This window comes from Pimephales promelas, chromosome 7, assembly GCF_988280905.1.
Source record: "Pimephales promelas chromosome 7, fPimPro1.hap1.1, whole genome shotgun sequence".
Classification (NCBI taxonomy): domain Eukaryota; kingdom Metazoa; phylum Chordata; class Actinopteri; order Cypriniformes; family Leuciscidae; genus Pimephales; species Pimephales promelas.
Window position 1 is genome coordinate 37,960,659 of NC_142775.1, and position 17,751 is coordinate 37,978,409.

Sequence of the window (17,751 nt, forward strand, 5' to 3'; positions counted from 1 at the left end):
GAATTTGCAAAAATTGAGGGAACTTGCAAAAATTGCGGTTTGATGAAAAAGAGAAAAAAAGTGATTTCCCCCAACATCCTGTTAATGTAAGAGTCATTTCTTATTACTTCCTTTGATAAGCAAGCATACTACATCATAGAAAGTGCTGGGAATATTTAATTTCTCATCTTGTTTTATTTCAGACTGTAACGAGTTTAAATAAGGTGTGGCCCCTTTAAGAGCTGCGCGCTCCCTGTTGAACTCTCTGCAGTGTTATATGTGCGCCTCGAACGCCCCATGTGTGCGGGTAATTTCTGTTTGATGCTACTTGTTTTATCTTATGTTGTTTATTAAGTAACGATGTGACGGTAGAACGTGCGACAGACAGTTATACGAGTTCGATTTGTGAGATGTCAATCGCCTCCGTGAGTCTGTCTGGCGTCGCGTAATTGCGTCACTTCATAACGTTCCCATGGAAACAGAGGGAAATGGCTGCTCTTGTGTGAAGCAAACGCAACATTTTTCAACTTTCTGCTAAGATACATGTGACTTTTTTTGCAACGAAAATGCGAGGATTTTGAAATTATGCAAACCCTGCATATTTTGCACGGAAATCGGCAATTTATGCGGCGAAAGTGCGGCGTATTTGAAAAAATGCGGCCCCCGCATAAATATGCGGCTGATTTTGCATTGAATTCGGCGATCGCATAATAGCGTTTTTCTGGAGAGACTGGTTATCATTGATTCCTATTAGAATCATTGAACAGGTTCAGTTTGAGCTGTTTTTTAAAGGAGAACTCCGGCGCAAAATGAATTACACTAATTACACATTGTTACCTAGTCAACCGTTCTCTGAGATTTGTTTTCATGATTGCTGAATGTAAATAGTTTTATTTATAAAAACAGTTTAGCCTATAACGCAAGTATATAGGGCATAGAGTAATGACAAATAAAAATTACCACTAACAAGGCTCAAAATAGCCCCACACTAACACGACAGCATAATAAGGGTCCCTACATTCAAACCGAAGCATTGAGAACTTTGTCAGTGTCCATACGGTTTAATAAGAAGATATTTTATACACACAGTCAACTTCGCGAATACAGGAAGAAGCCATCTTTGATAAATAGTCTCTACCAGTCGATCTACGAACGCCGATCCACGCTGCGCCCCTATTAGAAATATGCTATTATATTCTATACTTTTATGAATTATATTGAGAAAACATGAGAAACATGTCAATAACGACTGACAGTCAATGTTTAGAAATTATTAATTATTATTTTGTTTTGAACTATGCTGTATTGCTGTGTTTTCCGGTGTGTTTGTTGTCAAACTGCCATTATTTTATATGAAAAAGTTAATAATTGTATTTTATTAAGAAAATATTTTGGTTTGATTTGTATATATATATTTTTTTGATTAGATCAGATAGCATTTTGCTGTCATATGGTGATGTTACAATGTACCCCACCCATGGGGCATGTTGTCACATTTCACTTCCATTCTTTCAGGGTAAATCAAGAAAAAAGTATACACTGTATTAATAAAACAAAACCACAGAATTGTAACTAGACATGTTTGAAATTAATGTGGGGGAAACTTAAATACTCTAAACCCGAAAGTCAAAAAGTGTTACGTTGTGCCCCGCACCACCCAAAATGTCACCGTAACACATTGCAAAATTAAAAACGAGGCCCTATATACTGCATATAAAATGGATCATGAAAAAAAGATCAAAAAACCTTATAATTGTAAAATAATTTGGGTGTAAAAAATGGCCATGTCATGTCTGTGTCTTATAGATTTGATAAGATTCACTCAAAAACTAGCATGTATGTATGAAGCGTGCAGTGGTTCTGCTATCAGTACTCGGCTCACCTTTTGTAGCCTCATTGTACCACCGTTTTTGCGTAAGTAAATAATCTATTGTGAAATACACTCAGGCGCTGGTAAATTAATACTGGGAGTTGGATGACACTCATTGTGATGGCTGTGTGTGCACTCAATGTATTGACACACATGACTCATTAATCTATGTCCCGGATTGACCTGTCTATTCGTCTTTTGTTGTTGTGTCGCTGGGGTCAACTGTGAGCGTGTTTAGTGATGCAGGGCCCTGTGTGTGTGCAGTCAGCGTATACAATATATGTTTGCCCATCAGTCTTGAGTAAAAGCTTTTGTTTGCTGATGGCTTTAAATAATTTTTAAGAAACATTTATGAGAAGATTCAGTCAAGTGTGTCTAAACTTATGACTGATGGTGTATGTAAATAATGTTGTCGTTGTGTTTGTGCATATAAATGAAAATGATCAAAATATAATTGCTCCTGTGGAAGACAGATAAATTAATACTTGTATTTAGCAAAGGCACTTTAAATTGTAGTGACAGTAAAGACATTAATAATGTTACAAAATATTTTTGATTAAAATATTTGCTGTTCGTTTGAGCTTTCTGTTCAGATCATAGTTTCCTGAAAATTCAGATTTGCAACACAGAAATAAAAGATATTTTAAAATATATTCAAATTCGAGCCTTGCAAAGATTAATTGCGATTAATCACATCCAAAATAAACGTTTGTGTTTTACATAATATATGTGGGTGCACTGTGTATAATTATAAACATATATATATATATTTAAGAAAAAAAAATTATTTATATATAAAATATTTATATATAATATAAATTATATATAAATCTATGCACAGTATATACATGAAAATATTTCTTAAATATATACAAGCATGTGTGTGTTTATATATATATATATATATATATATATATATATATATATATATATATATATATATAATAATTATACACAGTGCACCCACATATATTATGTAAACACAAACTTTTATTTTGGATGCAATTAATGGTTTGACAGCCCTAGATTACATAATATATTTGTGTGTGCTGTGTATAATTATTTTGTATATATAAATACACACACATGCATATATTTATATTTATATACAGTATAGATTATGTATTTTTACATGCAAATAAATCTTAAATATATACATTCATGCATATGTATTTATATTTACAAAATAATTATACACAGTGCACCCACATATATTATGTAAACACAAACTTTTATTTTGGATGCGATTAATCGCGATTAATCTTTGCACACCCCTAATTCAAGTACAAAATGTGTTAGTGAATTTTAATATTATTTCAAAAATTTATATTACTATTTTTACTGCATTTTTGATTAAGTAAATGGAGCCTTGATGAGTAGAAGAGACTTATTAATAATCGGTGTAATTTACAAAAGGGGGAACATTTTTATTCAGTTAAATCGTTGTTATTGTTAATGATAATAATATATAATGAATAAAACATAATTTTTTTAGCCCCCTTAATTTTCAAGCTGTCAATGCATTATTTTATGCACGTGTGTGTGAGTGTAGTCTTTGTAATGTGTGTGTGAGTGTCTGTCAGCAGGAGTACAGTGAAACAGTCTATCCTGTGTCTTCTTCATGCGATTTATGCGCGTGACGCAGAACCAGCAGTGTCTCTTTTCTCGGACCCTGTGCCTGCCTAGTGCGCATCATGCTCAGTGTGTATTGTGTGTTTTCTTCCCCCCTGTGGACCACAGGTGACAGACAATAGAGAAGGAGGCACAGAGAGATCCAGAGAGGCCCCATCACACACAGCAGAGCCGAGCTCGTCCCGGGACGCAGGCATGGGAACATGTAAGATTGGAAATACTCAAGCGTCACCAGTGAGTGAATCTAACTCTAGATCTAACCATCATAGAACCACTCAGAAAACCCTGATAAAACAGTAACTTTCACTTTAAACCCTGATACATATCACCATACTGAATCACGATACGATATTATTGTGATACTCCAAGGCATGTGATAAAAGGTTAACAAAAATGTGTGTGTAAATGAATAGGCTTGGATTTTTTGCTCGTAACCCAATGCACAGGACAATGGAGACACCAGAATGAAAATAATCATGATTCTGAAGCTTAAATATGTATATATTTTAGACGAAAAGCTTGTGCTGTCACTGACTAGATCTATTTAAAATAATGTAAGCCTCTTTTTACTGGTAACATCAGACATTTGACATTATCAGGACCCACAAATATTCCCCCATTCAGTGTTGAACTGTAATTTAATTACTTTTTTTCCCCTTGAAAATGTAAAGTAAGGGATTACTCTTCAGTTACTTCTGATGTAATTGAGGTAAATACTGTGTATAGATCAATCCGATCTCACAGCGATTCGTATGCATTTTATGAGGTGTCTAAATAGTACGACCACACTCGTACAAATTCATATGAATTATTGTAAAATATGTATGAAAAACGTGTGAAATGTCATGAGATCAGACATAAAACAGTGGGTTTAACATCAATGTATTGTCTGATGCTAAAAAGTATGTTTTTATAATGTAACCTTCTCCACCTTGGTCTGTTTAAGGATAATTCATGCAATTTTATATTTATTTGAAAGAATTAAAACAGATTCATGTCTATCCTTCCTTGTATTATTCAGCTGGTTGAGATTGAAATGGGATTTTGAAAGTAATTAGTAATTAAAAGTAATTAAATACTTTTTAGAGAGAGTAATTAGTACAGTAATCTAATTACACTGTTGAAGAGGTAATTAGTAACTAGTAGTAATTAATTACTTTTTTAGAGTAACTTACCCAACACTGCCCCCATTGCATTATAATACATTATATTCAACATTATATTTAGTAGTTTAATGTCGTTACTGACACTAAAACTCTGAAAACATATTTTTTTTCACGATATCCACCTTACAAATTGATTATTTTTTGTATTGCGATATATATATATATATATATATATATATATATATATATATATATATATATTTTTTTTTTTTTTTTTTTAATCGTTTTCTGAGATTGTGACACCCCTACATTAAAGGGATAGTTCACTTTGAAATTTAGTTTTTATATGTATTGGCTTACCTCAAGAGCATTTGTCTTTGTTTCCGGAGTAGTTTCAATTTTAATGTTTTTAGGTCAAACCGTTCTTGTCTGTCACTCATATAATGGAGGTCTATGGTCACCACCTCAAAGAGCATGCACAGAGAAGTCCAAATTAAACATGATTTAATGACTCGTAAATGTAAGTACACATTGATGGCCTAAGACACGAAACGAGCGGTTTTTGTGAGAAAACGAATAGTATTTATAACGTTTTTACCTCTTGTAACCACAGTCACAAAGCGCCCACATCCCGCACCCTCAGATCACTTGGGCGTGGTTGTGGTTAAATGATATAAATACTGTTCGTTTTCTCACACAAAACGCTCGTTTCGTGTCTTAGGCCATCGATGTGTACTTACATTTACGAGTCATTAAATCATGTTTAATTTGGACTTCTCTGTGCATGCTCTTTGAGGTGGTGACCATAGACATCCATTATATGACTGATAGACAAGAACGGTTTGACTTAAAAATATCAAAATTGAAACTACTCCGGAAACAAAGACAAAGGTAAGCTAAAACATACCAAAAATTAATTTCAAAGTGAACTATCCCTTTAAAGGTCCTTTACACCATCTATGACGTATCCTTTATAAAAGTTCTTTGTTAATTGTAAAGTTTGTTTGTGTGTCCTCAGGGGTGTGAAGCATCTTTAGCACCGTCTCCTTCATTGAAGGGAATATCGGAAGTCTTTCATTCAGCGGAAGAATGAAGCATTTCGACATGCCTTAATCCTGCATTGACACAACCCTCAAACATTCTGCAGGTCGTGAGGAAATCGTCTGTCTTTCTTTTTGCAGTGATTAAAATATCATGATTTTTAGGTGTCTCACAAATCTGAAGACTTTCAGTACTTTTTATCTGGATGTGGACAGAACTGCGTAGAGCGCAGTGTTTCCCTTTCACCTACAGTGTGCTGTATCTTTTTTCTTCACACAGCCGTTTTTTTTATTAGTCGCAACATGCCTTAAATATAATATAAAATAAATATAAACACTTAATAGTGACATATTAAATCTTTCAAGCTCCTAAAAGGACAAAAATGATTTTTTTTTCATTTTTTTGAGCGAATTATTATTTTAATAAAAAATGATTGTTCAAATAGCGTGGAGACGAACTATAGTTTTAATTTATTCTTCAGATTGACAATTCAGTTAATATCTATCACACTATTTCCGCTCTCAATAAAAATAACAGAGATCCTCATAATGTTATCATATATTAAAAATGTATTTTTGTGTTGTTTCTTGAATTATGAATTTGTAAATAGGCAGATGTGAAAGAAAATGCTCTGATCTATTTTGAGGCCTAATTTTGTTTAAATTATTATATAATAATTGATGTAATTATTAGCCAATAAAAATGGGACTGAAACGTCTTCAGTCACACCTTAATCCCTTGCCAAGTATCAGTGCAGACTGTATCGGTAATTATGGGCTGCAATTATAGTATGTTTAAATAATAATATGCTATGACATTGAACAGTTTTCTGGATCCCACAACAACAAATGATTAATCCGAGCTGTTGCCAACACTGGGCTTTTCGTTCATTCTGAGGAGAAAACTGCTGTATCATTTGAGTTTAACTCTCCTCTCTTTTCTGTATTAAAGTATAACAGTTTGTATCCTGGGATTGTGTATTTTTTTATGTTTTTGATGCTGTGAGGATGTCAAGGTGTAATAAGTCTGATTTCAGCCACGTTGTGAACACTGTAAAGTAGTTGTGTTTACGAACTCGTTTATCAAAATGAACGAGTCATTTTGGTTCATTCAAACGAACGAGTTGACTCGGAAAAAGATTCGTTCATTTTAATGAACGAGTTCGAATAGGAGAGTCACGAACGCGCATCACAGGCGACCATTTGTGCTTATAAAACTTAAACTTTGTTATTTATTTATTAAATGAGCGATCGTTTCGCTTGATAAGACCCTTATTTATAGTCTGGAATCGTTTAAAGCCTGTTTGAACAGTTTGCAGTTTGCTCTGAAAGTGTCTTTTGGACCTTGAACTGTTTGGACCCCATTGAAGTCCATTATATGGAGAAAAATCCTGGAATGTTTTCATCAAGAACCTTAATTTCTTTTCGACTGAAGAAAGAAACACATGGACATCTTGGATGACATGGGGGTGAGTAAATTATCAGCAAAAGTCTTTTTATAAAGTGAACTACTCCTTTAAATAGGGATCTATTACAGCAATCTGACACTGACTTGACTGACACTTTCTTATATATTATATTATATTTATGTGTGTCATTCTTCTGTTTTAAAGGCGCAGAGACAAACACATTCCAAACAATGTCATATTTGCATTAAAAATGACATAATTGAGCGAATGACACTTTATGACAGTTGTCACAAACATGCATAAAACTTCATATAACATGTCATGATTATGAAGATGTCATGATCCATCATATACAACATTAATAAAGAAACAGATATCATTCTCATCTCAATTCAAAGATGTTATTCTGATCGAGTGTGATGATCAAAAAGGCATCTGTTGGAGAAAATATCCCCTTTCTTTTTTTCTTTCTCTGCAACTTCTCCATTTTCTTTTAATTTTCTTATATTTCTTTTTTTCAGACCTGTCTCACAGTGTCTTGCATTTCTTCATCTTTCATTCATTTACCTGCATGCTAATTTTTTTTCTTTTCATTACTTACATTTTCTTCATCTTTCTTTTCTTGCATTTTTGGTCTTGCAATTTTCTTACCTTTTCTTGCATAATCTTCATCTTTTATTCTTTCATTTGCATATACATTATATTTTTTTATTGCTTACTTGCCTTTTCTTCAACTTGCTTTTTTTCAATCTCTTTTTCTGTCTTGCACTTTCTTCATTCTTTTCTTACATTTTCTTAATCTTTCATGTTATTTTTTTTTCTGTTCACTTGTTTTTTAAAATCTCTTGAATTTACTTCCACTTTCTTTTCTTGCTTAATGCAAGGAGATAAAAATGCAACAAAAAAAGCAAGATAAAGAAACATCGTACTTTTTGTATATCATACTTTTTGATGAACACCCTTGCATTTTCGGTCTTGCAATTTATTCATCTTTCTTTTCATACATTTTCTTCATCTTTGATTTGCATGTACATTGTTTAATTTTATTAATCTTGCATTTCTTCAACTTTCAGTTTTTCACATTTTAACATCTCTTCTCTGCTGCTTTCTCCTTTCAGCTTTTCTTGCATTTCCTTCATCTCTCTCTCTCTCTCTCTCGCTCTCTCTCTCTCTCTCTCTCTCTCTCTCTCTCTCTCTCTCTCTCTCTCTCTCTCTCTCTCTCTCTCTCTCGCACATCAGATTGCATCCTCGCGTTTCGTGCGCGCGCGCGCGTGTGTGTGTGTGTTCTTCAGTATCGTGACGTCGCGTTTGGAGCCGCAGGAGCGCCGCGCGGAGCAGTAGCAGGTACAGAGACAGATAACACACACATCACATGACTGTACGAGCACAACGCCTTCAAATGCGACTCTAAAGTGCGGTCTGAGGGATCTTAGGTTTGGCAGGGACACTCTTTAACACGGTACAGTAACACAGGGTACTGTACTGTAGTATGTGAAATATGCATATGTCAGCAAAACAACTACTCGCGCGCACAGCTGCTGTTCTGGACGAGAGAAGACTCGTAAGTGTCATTTAACACTACTTTAAGGACTACGTGATTTTGTGCAATGAGATATAGCTGTGCGTTTATAGCCTGTGTCATGCTTTTGTTTTATAAACAAACTCTTAATTAATATAGAGGAGTTATTTCAGGATTTCCCCTTACTCGGATCAATTAAGGAATCCTGTCAGTCATTATTACAACAAGTTGTGCCATTTATCTGGCCTATTTACATTTATTATAACAATATGCTATTTAGTTGCATATTTATTTTAATGCATGCTGCAAATTTTCTGTATTTTATTTGAACAGTTTGGAGTTTTATTAGAAGATAAAGTGCTCTGAGGTAAAAGTGGCCCTTGAGCTACCGCCATCTTCTGGTCAGACAGAGAAGCGCAGGCGCCGATTTAAAGGGATAGTTCACACAAAAAAGAAAATATTTTGAAGAATGTTGGTAACCAGACAGTTGATGGGAGCCACTGACGTCCATAGTAATGTTATACAAAAATAAGTGGCTACCATCAACTGTCCTGTAAAATAAATAAATAAATAATCTAAGAAATACGCTGTAAAAAAACTGATATGATCAAGTTATGACAACATGTGTTTTTACATTTCTTTAACATTAAAATAAGCTAGCAATTTTGATCTTTTTTATGTTACACATTCAAGTTGATTGTTCTTAATTTAAGGCAGCTACTTTTTGTTACAGTGTAATAATTATTATTATTTAAAATATAAACAAATCAATAAATACATTTAATAATAATTATTATTTAAATAAGATAAAAAAAATAAATCTAAGAAATACACTGTAAAAAATTATATGATCCATAAGTTATTTCTTTAATATTAAATTAAGTTAAGTAATTTTAATCTTTTTTATATTATGCAAGATTCCACTAATTTTATAAATCAGTTTGATTTAATTTGTTGAAATAACAAACATTCAAGTTGATTGTACTTACTTTTTGTTACAATGTAATAATTATTATTTAAATTATAAATACAAATAAGAAATACGTTTTTATTATTATTATTTCAATTTTTAAAAACAAACAAATCAATAAAGAAATATAATGATATTGTTACTATTATTATTATATTTCTTTATTTTTTATTTTTTTTATATGCTGCACTGTAATTTGTAATCACAACATTTTTTCTTTTGTCAAATCAACTTAAATAATTTATGCAGTTCAAATAACATAACATTTTGAGTTTCTGGTGATTAAATCATTCTCCTTCATTGTATTAACTCATTTTTTCCATTTCAATGAACTTGACATTTTAAGGCAACCAGGTTACTTCATTTTTTTAAATTAAACCAACAATATTTTATATTTGGCCTTGGTGAAGAGGACTCAAAGCCGTTAGCCTGTGTCTGTAACAGTAACGTCGGGCCGGTCGACTGACACGAGTGTGTGTTAGTGACCAGATTGCATGTTAATGGAGCATTAGAGAGGTGTGTGTGTGTGAATGCACACTGAAAACCCTAATAAGTTGATTTAACTCAATTGATTTGAGTAAACTCGTTCCCTCAATTTAATTGAGTAATGAGAACTCCCAAAACTTGCATAGTTAAGTTTACTTAACTTGGTAGTTATGTAGACTTGACTTAAATTGTTTAGTTCACCAAACTTGACGATTATTTAATGTACTTAAACAATAAAGTTCACTTAACTTAGTGTTAATATCAATTGTACTTGTATATTTAAGTAAACTCAACATGAAAATTTAACTGTAATTTTATTTTAAAATTTTAAAGCTCATATTTTTGACTGTAAGCTGTGTGCACACTGCACTTACATAAAACAATGAACAACATATTGATCCTTTGAGTCTTTATTGACCAAAATTTCAAATGGAAATGAGTCACACCCTGTACATAAATGTGGCAACAGTATCCAACATTAAGTAGTGCACTATCAATTGTACAACTCTGATCACTTACACATTACATTTAAGTCTCAAATTTTTGTAAATGTACTGAACATGTACACGTAATGTACATTGTTTTTACATTTTACTTGTTTAAGCGTTATGAAATCACAGCAAACTAAGTAAAGCATAGTGACCATAGTCAGTGTCTTTGACCAAATATTTGCACAATATTACAGTACTGAATATATCTTCTGCAAATCATTTGTAGAACATTTCTCAGAGTGGTGTTAAAGTCTCACAGTGACGTTTTTTAAACAAAAAGCTGGTTTGCCAGAGACTGCAATTTAGGCTTGAGAGAATACTGTCCCATTGACATTAGCACACGCTGGATTGGCAAGTGATTTGGGGTAATTCCGGTCTAGTGCGTAGATCAGACCGAAGAGGAGACACGTAGCCTGTGGGAGGTCCTGCGTTTTTTCAATCACCACTTGTCCTTCAAGTATTATTCCAATCGTAGAAGTTAAATACAAGGAATTGGGGGGCTGAAGTTCAGTGTCCTCAAATAAGATGCCCACTGGCACATTAAGGATGGAGTTGCGATGATCACACACCTAGTGAAAAAACAGACATAAATAGAGTATTACGATCAGGAATCAAATGTTTATGAATTCATGTTTATCAGAACGTGCACTAGATCTATTAAAAACACATAACACTAACCTTAATCCCAAATTATATGGACAAGTATGCATTTGACTTTATGAAAATGTACATGTTTCCAGCAAAGACAATACTTTTTTTTTTTTAAGTATGCAGTATAAATTACATTTATTAATTTGAAGACCACATTGCCACATTTGTATTTTAATAGTTCACCCAAACATGATAATGCACTCACTCTCAGGCCATTAAATATATAGAGGAGTTGTTGTTTTGTTTTTTCATCTGAAAAGATTTGGAGAACTGTAGCATCACATCACTTGCTCACAAATTGATCCTCTGTAGCGAATGGGTGTTGTAAGTAAGAGTCCAATGAGCAAACGTGTGGATTATTGTGATGTTTTTATCAGCTGTTTGAACGAGTTTGAGCAATTGTTCGCTAAAGATTATCAATTTGTGAGCAAGTGATGTAATGCTAAAGTTCTCCTAATCTTTTCAGATGAAGAAACAAACTCATCTTCATCTTGAATAGTCTGAAGGTGAGAACATTTCCTGCAAATTTCAATTTTTTGGTGAACTATTGCTTTAAAATCAACATGATTTTCAAATGCTTGACAAATGCTTAGACTAATGGGAGCACAGGTGGTTATTTTAATGTAAACAGGTGAAGAACAGATCCACTTACTAAGCATGACTTGAAGAAAGAGTCACCATCATCTCCAAGCATGATAGTTTGTCCTCGAATCCCAAGGGTTCGGACCTCCGTTGGCTGGGCTGATTTTAAAGGAAAACACAAAATTGCATTAATGCCAACAACTAATCAATATATTTGAAGAATTTTTATACAATTAAATGCTGACAAAATTAAATGCTTTTAAAGGGATAGTTCCCCCAAAATGAAATTTCTGTCATCATTTAGTCACCCTCAAGTTATTCCAATCCAAACCTGTACATTTCTTTGCTCAGCTGAATACAAAGGAAGAATACATTTTGAAGAATGTTTGTAACCAAGCAGTTTTGGGCCAACATTGACTTTTACATGCTTAAAAAATAATAATAATAATAATAATAAAAATACTACGAACATTAATTGTACCCAAATCTGTTCAATTACAAACATTCTTCAAAATATCTTCCTTGGTGTTCAGCTTTAACAAATACATGTATACAGGTTTGGAACACCTTGAGGGTGAGTAAAAGTTATCCTGTTAGTTATTTAAATAAGACAAAACCTTTATTTATTATTAACCATTACTAACCTTTATTTGATTTAAAACGTTAGCCAAGTACTGACCAGGAGTCCCCCTTTTGGCTGTAAAAAGGTCCATGAACTGTATGTTCTGTAGAAGTAGAAATCCAGTTTTAGGTTTTTTCTGTTGAACGCAGATCTGAGGGGAGATAAAGACAGATCACATAATCACATTAGTGTGGACATAGAAATGCTTTAATTAGGAAACAAATGTAGAGGCTAAGAAATATTTTTAACACGTTAAAGGAATAACTTAGACCACTCAAAAATGAAAATAATCAAGTAGGCCTACTCATGCTCAAACAGTTTTGTGCATGGTTTTGTTTGTAACCAAAAGTTGCTAGTTTGCATTGACTATAGTATTTTCCATATGATTAAATCGCTTTAATTAACTTATTGGTGACAAGCGTGACGAAACATCACTAATTCGTCCTAGCTATAGTAACAATGTTCTTAAAACTTATCATTCTCAGTCAATCAGAAATGTATCATAAAAATATTTGCAATTAACGTTAAAGTTACTAGTAAAACTGACAAAGTTTGCCCGGGAAAAATCTATGGGAAAAATAACCCACATGGTCTGTGCAGTAGCTGCCATGTTCTTTCTTGCACGGAAAAAGATCATCAAATGTGTAGCTAACTTATCTCGCTAGTAAAATAAGAAATAAGCTGTTGACATTTCAATAATCATACTATCACAAAGTCATGAAGAAAATACCGTTAATTGATGTCGAGGTTGTCAAAGTTTGACCAGAAAAAAAGAAGAAAAAAAAAACATCACTAAGTTGACTGGTCTAAAGTAACGTTAGGCTAAGTTAACTATGATCTTTTGCAGAGAAATACACGATTACGCAATTGAACTAATAAATTAAAGAATCGTTTGATATCGCAGTTATCATATCATCACAAAACCATCGATAAAACGTTATGTTGGAAAAGTTTGACCAGGAAATATTGTAATTAACGTTGCCTGCGTTCTCTTTTAACCGTGCAAGGATTTAAATAAACATATTTCAGAGATAAAAAGTCATACAAAATAACTTTATATATGAATAATTGTACTTACCGAGAATGTTACACAAAGAAAACCTCCCGTCTTGAGATTTGCACTTGTGTCAGCAGCAGCAACAGACGATGCGAAAATTTTGAAATCCACCAATTAGTGCATTAGTTTTCTTGTTGCCAGGCAGAACTGCTTGCGTGGCCAATCGCATCAGAGGAAGATCAGAGAGACATTTTAATTAAACCGATTTGAAATGAATTTGATTTAACGTTAAACATAATGCGTCGTCGCTGTATTTCTGTAAGTTTGTATATATTTTTTTTCATTGATACTTGGTTGGTGGCTGATGTGAGGAACTCTTTCATGCATTTTGGCACGTGGCATACATGTGCACGTGAAATGTATGAGCAAGTATTTTGTTTGTTTTATTGTTCTGTACATGTTGTTTACTGCATAAAAAAGTGAAGTGAAAACTGCAACCCACAGTATTAAAAAAACACTTGAATACAGATAGGCCTATTAAAGTTTATTTATGAAGTTTAAAGTATCAGGATTTTTTTTGTTTTAAATAAACGTTTATTTCCACTACGATCAATAATTGTAAAATGAAAGCCATTTGTTTTCTGGTAAAATAAGAATGACACCTTGCACTTGAAGAAAGCATGTATGAATGTATCATCATTTCACAGTTAAGAAATTTGTGAAAATGACCTTTTGTAAGTTTTAATCATTATTTTGAGTTCACTGCACTTGGAATCTTAAGTTTTTGTATTTTGAAGGTAAATTAGTTATTTGAACTTATATTTTTGAGTGACCCGGCCAAAATGCACAATTTCAAGTAATGTTTAGTCAAGTACACTTGATTGTTTAAGTAAAGACAACATTAGGGTTTACAGTGCAGGGCTTGTAGTGATGGAGGGTGGCTGTCTATAATTATCTGCTCTTGTATGTCCTGCGAGTCTTTTGTGTGGCGCTGGTTCATGCGCTGAAATGAAGACACCATGTGATAGTCACTCCTCAACCGGTTCCCCAGTGCAAAGCATTGACACAGGCAACTGGTTTTACTGAGCAAATGTGCTCTGGATTTCATGGCTATAAAAACAAATCAGGCTTAGAAATATTTTGGAAAGAGAGTCAGGCTTTTTTGTCTTTTGACTGCCAATGAGCCGTCACTCCAGTGGGATTATATAGGAACACAAAATGGGTTTTTACACAGTTTATAAAGATGGAGACTATCATAATATCTCAGGTTGAGCGAGTTTTCATGAGAAGAATTGAACTGAGGCCATTTCATACGTAAGCAAATAGGTATGAGAGGCTGTGCTGTATTGTGTGAATAAGCAAAAGTGAAGCCAAACCGTCTCGATCGCCCCCAGTGGCCGGTCCTAGTATAGCTCATAAACCCCGCCTCCCCGTGTTATTCAACTAGACGTGAGACCAACTAAACAATTAAATTACACTTCACATATCCTTTTTCCCAAAGATAGTTTCATGTTGAATGTCCTGGGACAAAAACAGGTTTCTGGAATGCCAACAATATTTATTATTCTGTCCCAGTCAAATAACCGCCACTGTAAATCACTGACATGTTCGTTAAAGAACAGTCCCGACATGCATACTTCACATGTTTCACTTCATCTTTAATTGCAGTTCTTCTTTCATATGTCAAAACATTCTTTGCAGCCAGCCATGAATTCATAAATGATATAAATAAATGAAATACATGTACAGATGATATTGAACATTTTAATGGACATTATCTAAACAGACAGACAAAATAAGATCATCAACTTTATGAATATTTACTGATTACACAAAATACAGTGATACTTAAATTGTATATTATGTACCAATAATAAGTTTCACAATATGCATTGCTTCAAAGTAGCTTTACAGAAAATCATGATAATAATATATTTAATATCTTGCTGCATTATAGTTGCATTGTATAAATCCAACTACATGTAAAGAGCTGGATGATAATATAGTTAAAATTTGAATGAAATCATGCAATTGAGATTTGCTATATAGTTTATATCTCTTAATGTGAGGATACTGTATGTATGCGGATAAAGCTGGCTATAAATCTAAATAAATTAATACATTTACCAACTTATTGAAGAATTGGTATCTGTTTTGTACCACCAATTCTGTTCTGTGATGCACATTCGTGACTCTCCTGTAACTCGTTTTCAAAATGAACGAATCTTTTTTTGTGTCATTTGGTTCATTCAACGAATTAAATGAACAAGTTGACTCTGGAAAAGATTCGTTCTCGAACAGGAGAGTCACGAACACGCATCAAGGCGAACATTTGAGCTTATAAAACTTAGACTTTGTTATTTATTTATTAAATGAGCGATCGTTTCGCTTGATAAGGCCCTTATTCATCGTCTGGAATCGTTTAAAGCCCTTTGAACAGTTTGCAGTTTGCACTGAAAGTGTCTTTTCGACCTTAAACCATTTGGTTCCCATTGAAGTCCATTATATGGAGAAAAATCCTGGAATGTTTTCATCAAAAACCTTTAATTTCTTTTCAACTGAAGAAAGAAAGACGTGGACATCTTGGATGACATGGGGGTGAGTAAATTATCAGCAAAAGTTTTTTTTTTTTAAAGTGAACTAGTCCATAGTTATGCCGCTAGCTCGCTAACAGACTTGATAGCTACTAGACAGGACTCTACGTTGAAAATACCCGTTTGTTGCCCGCCAGGCATCCATGGTAGTCACGGGACTGCAAAGTACAAGCATATTGCATCATGGGATACAGTAGTATGTAGTATGCACTGTTTTATACTAAACATTTGGGCTAAATAAAATAAAATATCTATGCATACGAAAAATAAAAAATATGCATATTGTATACATGTCCTGAAACTCCAGAAGAGACCGTTTCTGTTTTACTGTCTAGGAGAAACAAGGAAAACAACAAGATGTGTGATGTTTTTTCTTATGGCGGGTTTGTTGTATACTGTGTAACCGACTGACCGCTAGCGCAGAAATCGAGGTTGAATCCGAAGTTAAATTTCAATGGAGAAATCAGCGTGCCAGTTTGAATGTTAATATGTAACCTGACATACATAGAGGTTTATGTGAAGACAGATTGTTTGAGTTAGCAGTGGCCTTGCTATCCGCAGAAGTCACGTTTGTGTCAGTCGATGTCGTCGTCACCGTGACGGATGATGGGTCGTGACAGGGAAAACCAGCAGCAGAAGCTTCTTGTGTGTTGCTGATCTACATCCTGACAGCATTAATCATTACAGGACAGACCGCAAACAAACACTGAATTAAACCCTGAGCCTGAGGAGAACTAGGGTTGCCAACTTCAGAAAAGAAAAATGCGGGACAATACATGAAAATATTTGTACTGTATCACACAGTGTATGTCATTTCAGGTTCATATGCGTTTAAGGTTCTCAGACATAAACAGTTTGTGGTTAACCTATTTATGCACAATTTAATTCTAAAACGAATTTTAAAGGAGTAGTTCACTTTTTAAAAAAACTTTTGCTGATAATTTACTCACCCCCATGTCATCCAAGATGTCTATATCTTTCTTTCTTCAGTCGAAAAGAAATTAAGGTTTCTGATGAAAACTTTCCAGGATTTTTCTCCATATAATGGACTTCAATGGGAACCAAACGGTTCAAGGTCCAAAAGACAGTTTCAGTGCAGCTTCAAAGGGCTTTAAACGATTCCAGACGATGAATAAGGGTCTTGTCAAGAGAAACGACCGCTCATTTAATAAATAAATAACAAAGTTTAAGTTTTATAAGCTCAAATGCTCGCTTTGCTCTGTTCTGTGATGCGCATTCGTGACTCTCCTGTTTAAACTCGTTCATCAAAATGAATGAATCTTTTCCCAAGTTTGAACAGGAGAGTCACAAACGTGCATCACATGGTGAATGCCATGAACGCTCGCCAATCTGTTAGTATGAAAGAGCCAACAATGCATCAAAGACAGTCACAGAGCCCAGAAAAATATCTAGCATGCTAGATATCCAGAGCTGTCGCACGACTCAACCTCACGTGATGTCATGAGCTACAGCCAATCAGAGCAAAGCATAGGTTGAGGTCGTCGGGTAAATCAATTTTTTTCTTTTTTTTCTCAGAGCAAATCATCTCGCAAACAGTTTGCAGCACTAGTTTCGGTCTGACGTCCATATTCGCGTTGTGTTTTTCGTCTTCATCGCTGGGTATTGGCGCGTGTGTCATTTCCGGTTTGTTTTATCGCGTGATTTTTCGCGACAAAACGTGGTTTGTAGACAAGATAGAATCATTGGGTGACAGTTGTTGTCAACTCGTGTAGTGCGTTACCTCCTGTTGCGGATCAATCACGTTGTGTCGTGTGGTCTGAACAGCTCAACAACTCCTGTCAT

At 34.0% G+C, this 17,751-nt stretch overlaps 2 protein-coding genes and 1 long non-coding RNA gene across 8 annotated transcripts in view; 2 read left to right on the forward strand and 1 right to left on the reverse strand.

Annotated features, from left to right (window-relative positions):
* cobll1b (cordon-bleu WH2 repeat protein like 1b) overlaps nt 1-6,593 on the forward strand; it is a 66,309-nt gene extending 59,716 nt beyond the window's left edge. For 4 of the 5 annotated variants that reach the window (XM_089133435.1, XM_039683502.2, XM_089133436.1 and 1 more), the window contains 2 exons: nt 3,590-3,715; nt 5,606-6,593. In XM_089133435.1, the coding sequence (XP_088989561.1) occupies nt 3,590-3,715; nt 5,606-5,680 (201 nt within the window). In that variant the 3' untranslated portion in view covers nt 5,681-6,593. The remainder of the gene's footprint in view (nt 1-3,589; nt 3,716-5,605) is intronic. The other variant, XM_039683503.2, reaches the window with a different exon arrangement.
* A 1,672-nt stretch (nt 6,594-8,265) lies between these two features.
* grb14 (growth factor receptor-bound protein 14) overlaps nt 8,266-17,751 on the forward strand; it is an 84,737-nt gene continuing 75,251 nt past the window's right edge. The window contains exon 1 of one of the 2 annotated variants that reach the window (XM_089133437.1): nt 8,266-8,380. The gene's annotated coding sequence lies outside the window, so the exon portion shown is untranslated. The other variant, XM_039683472.2, reaches the window with a different exon arrangement.
* LOC148978403 (uncharacterized) lies at nt 10,406-14,243 on the reverse strand. Its single transcript, XR_016169351.1, has 4 exons — nt 13,436-14,243; nt 12,380-12,508; nt 11,806-11,894; nt 10,406-11,071 (listed from the first exon to the last, which is right to left on the reverse strand). It is a non-coding gene; the product is annotated as an uncharacterized LOC148978403 (long non-coding RNA).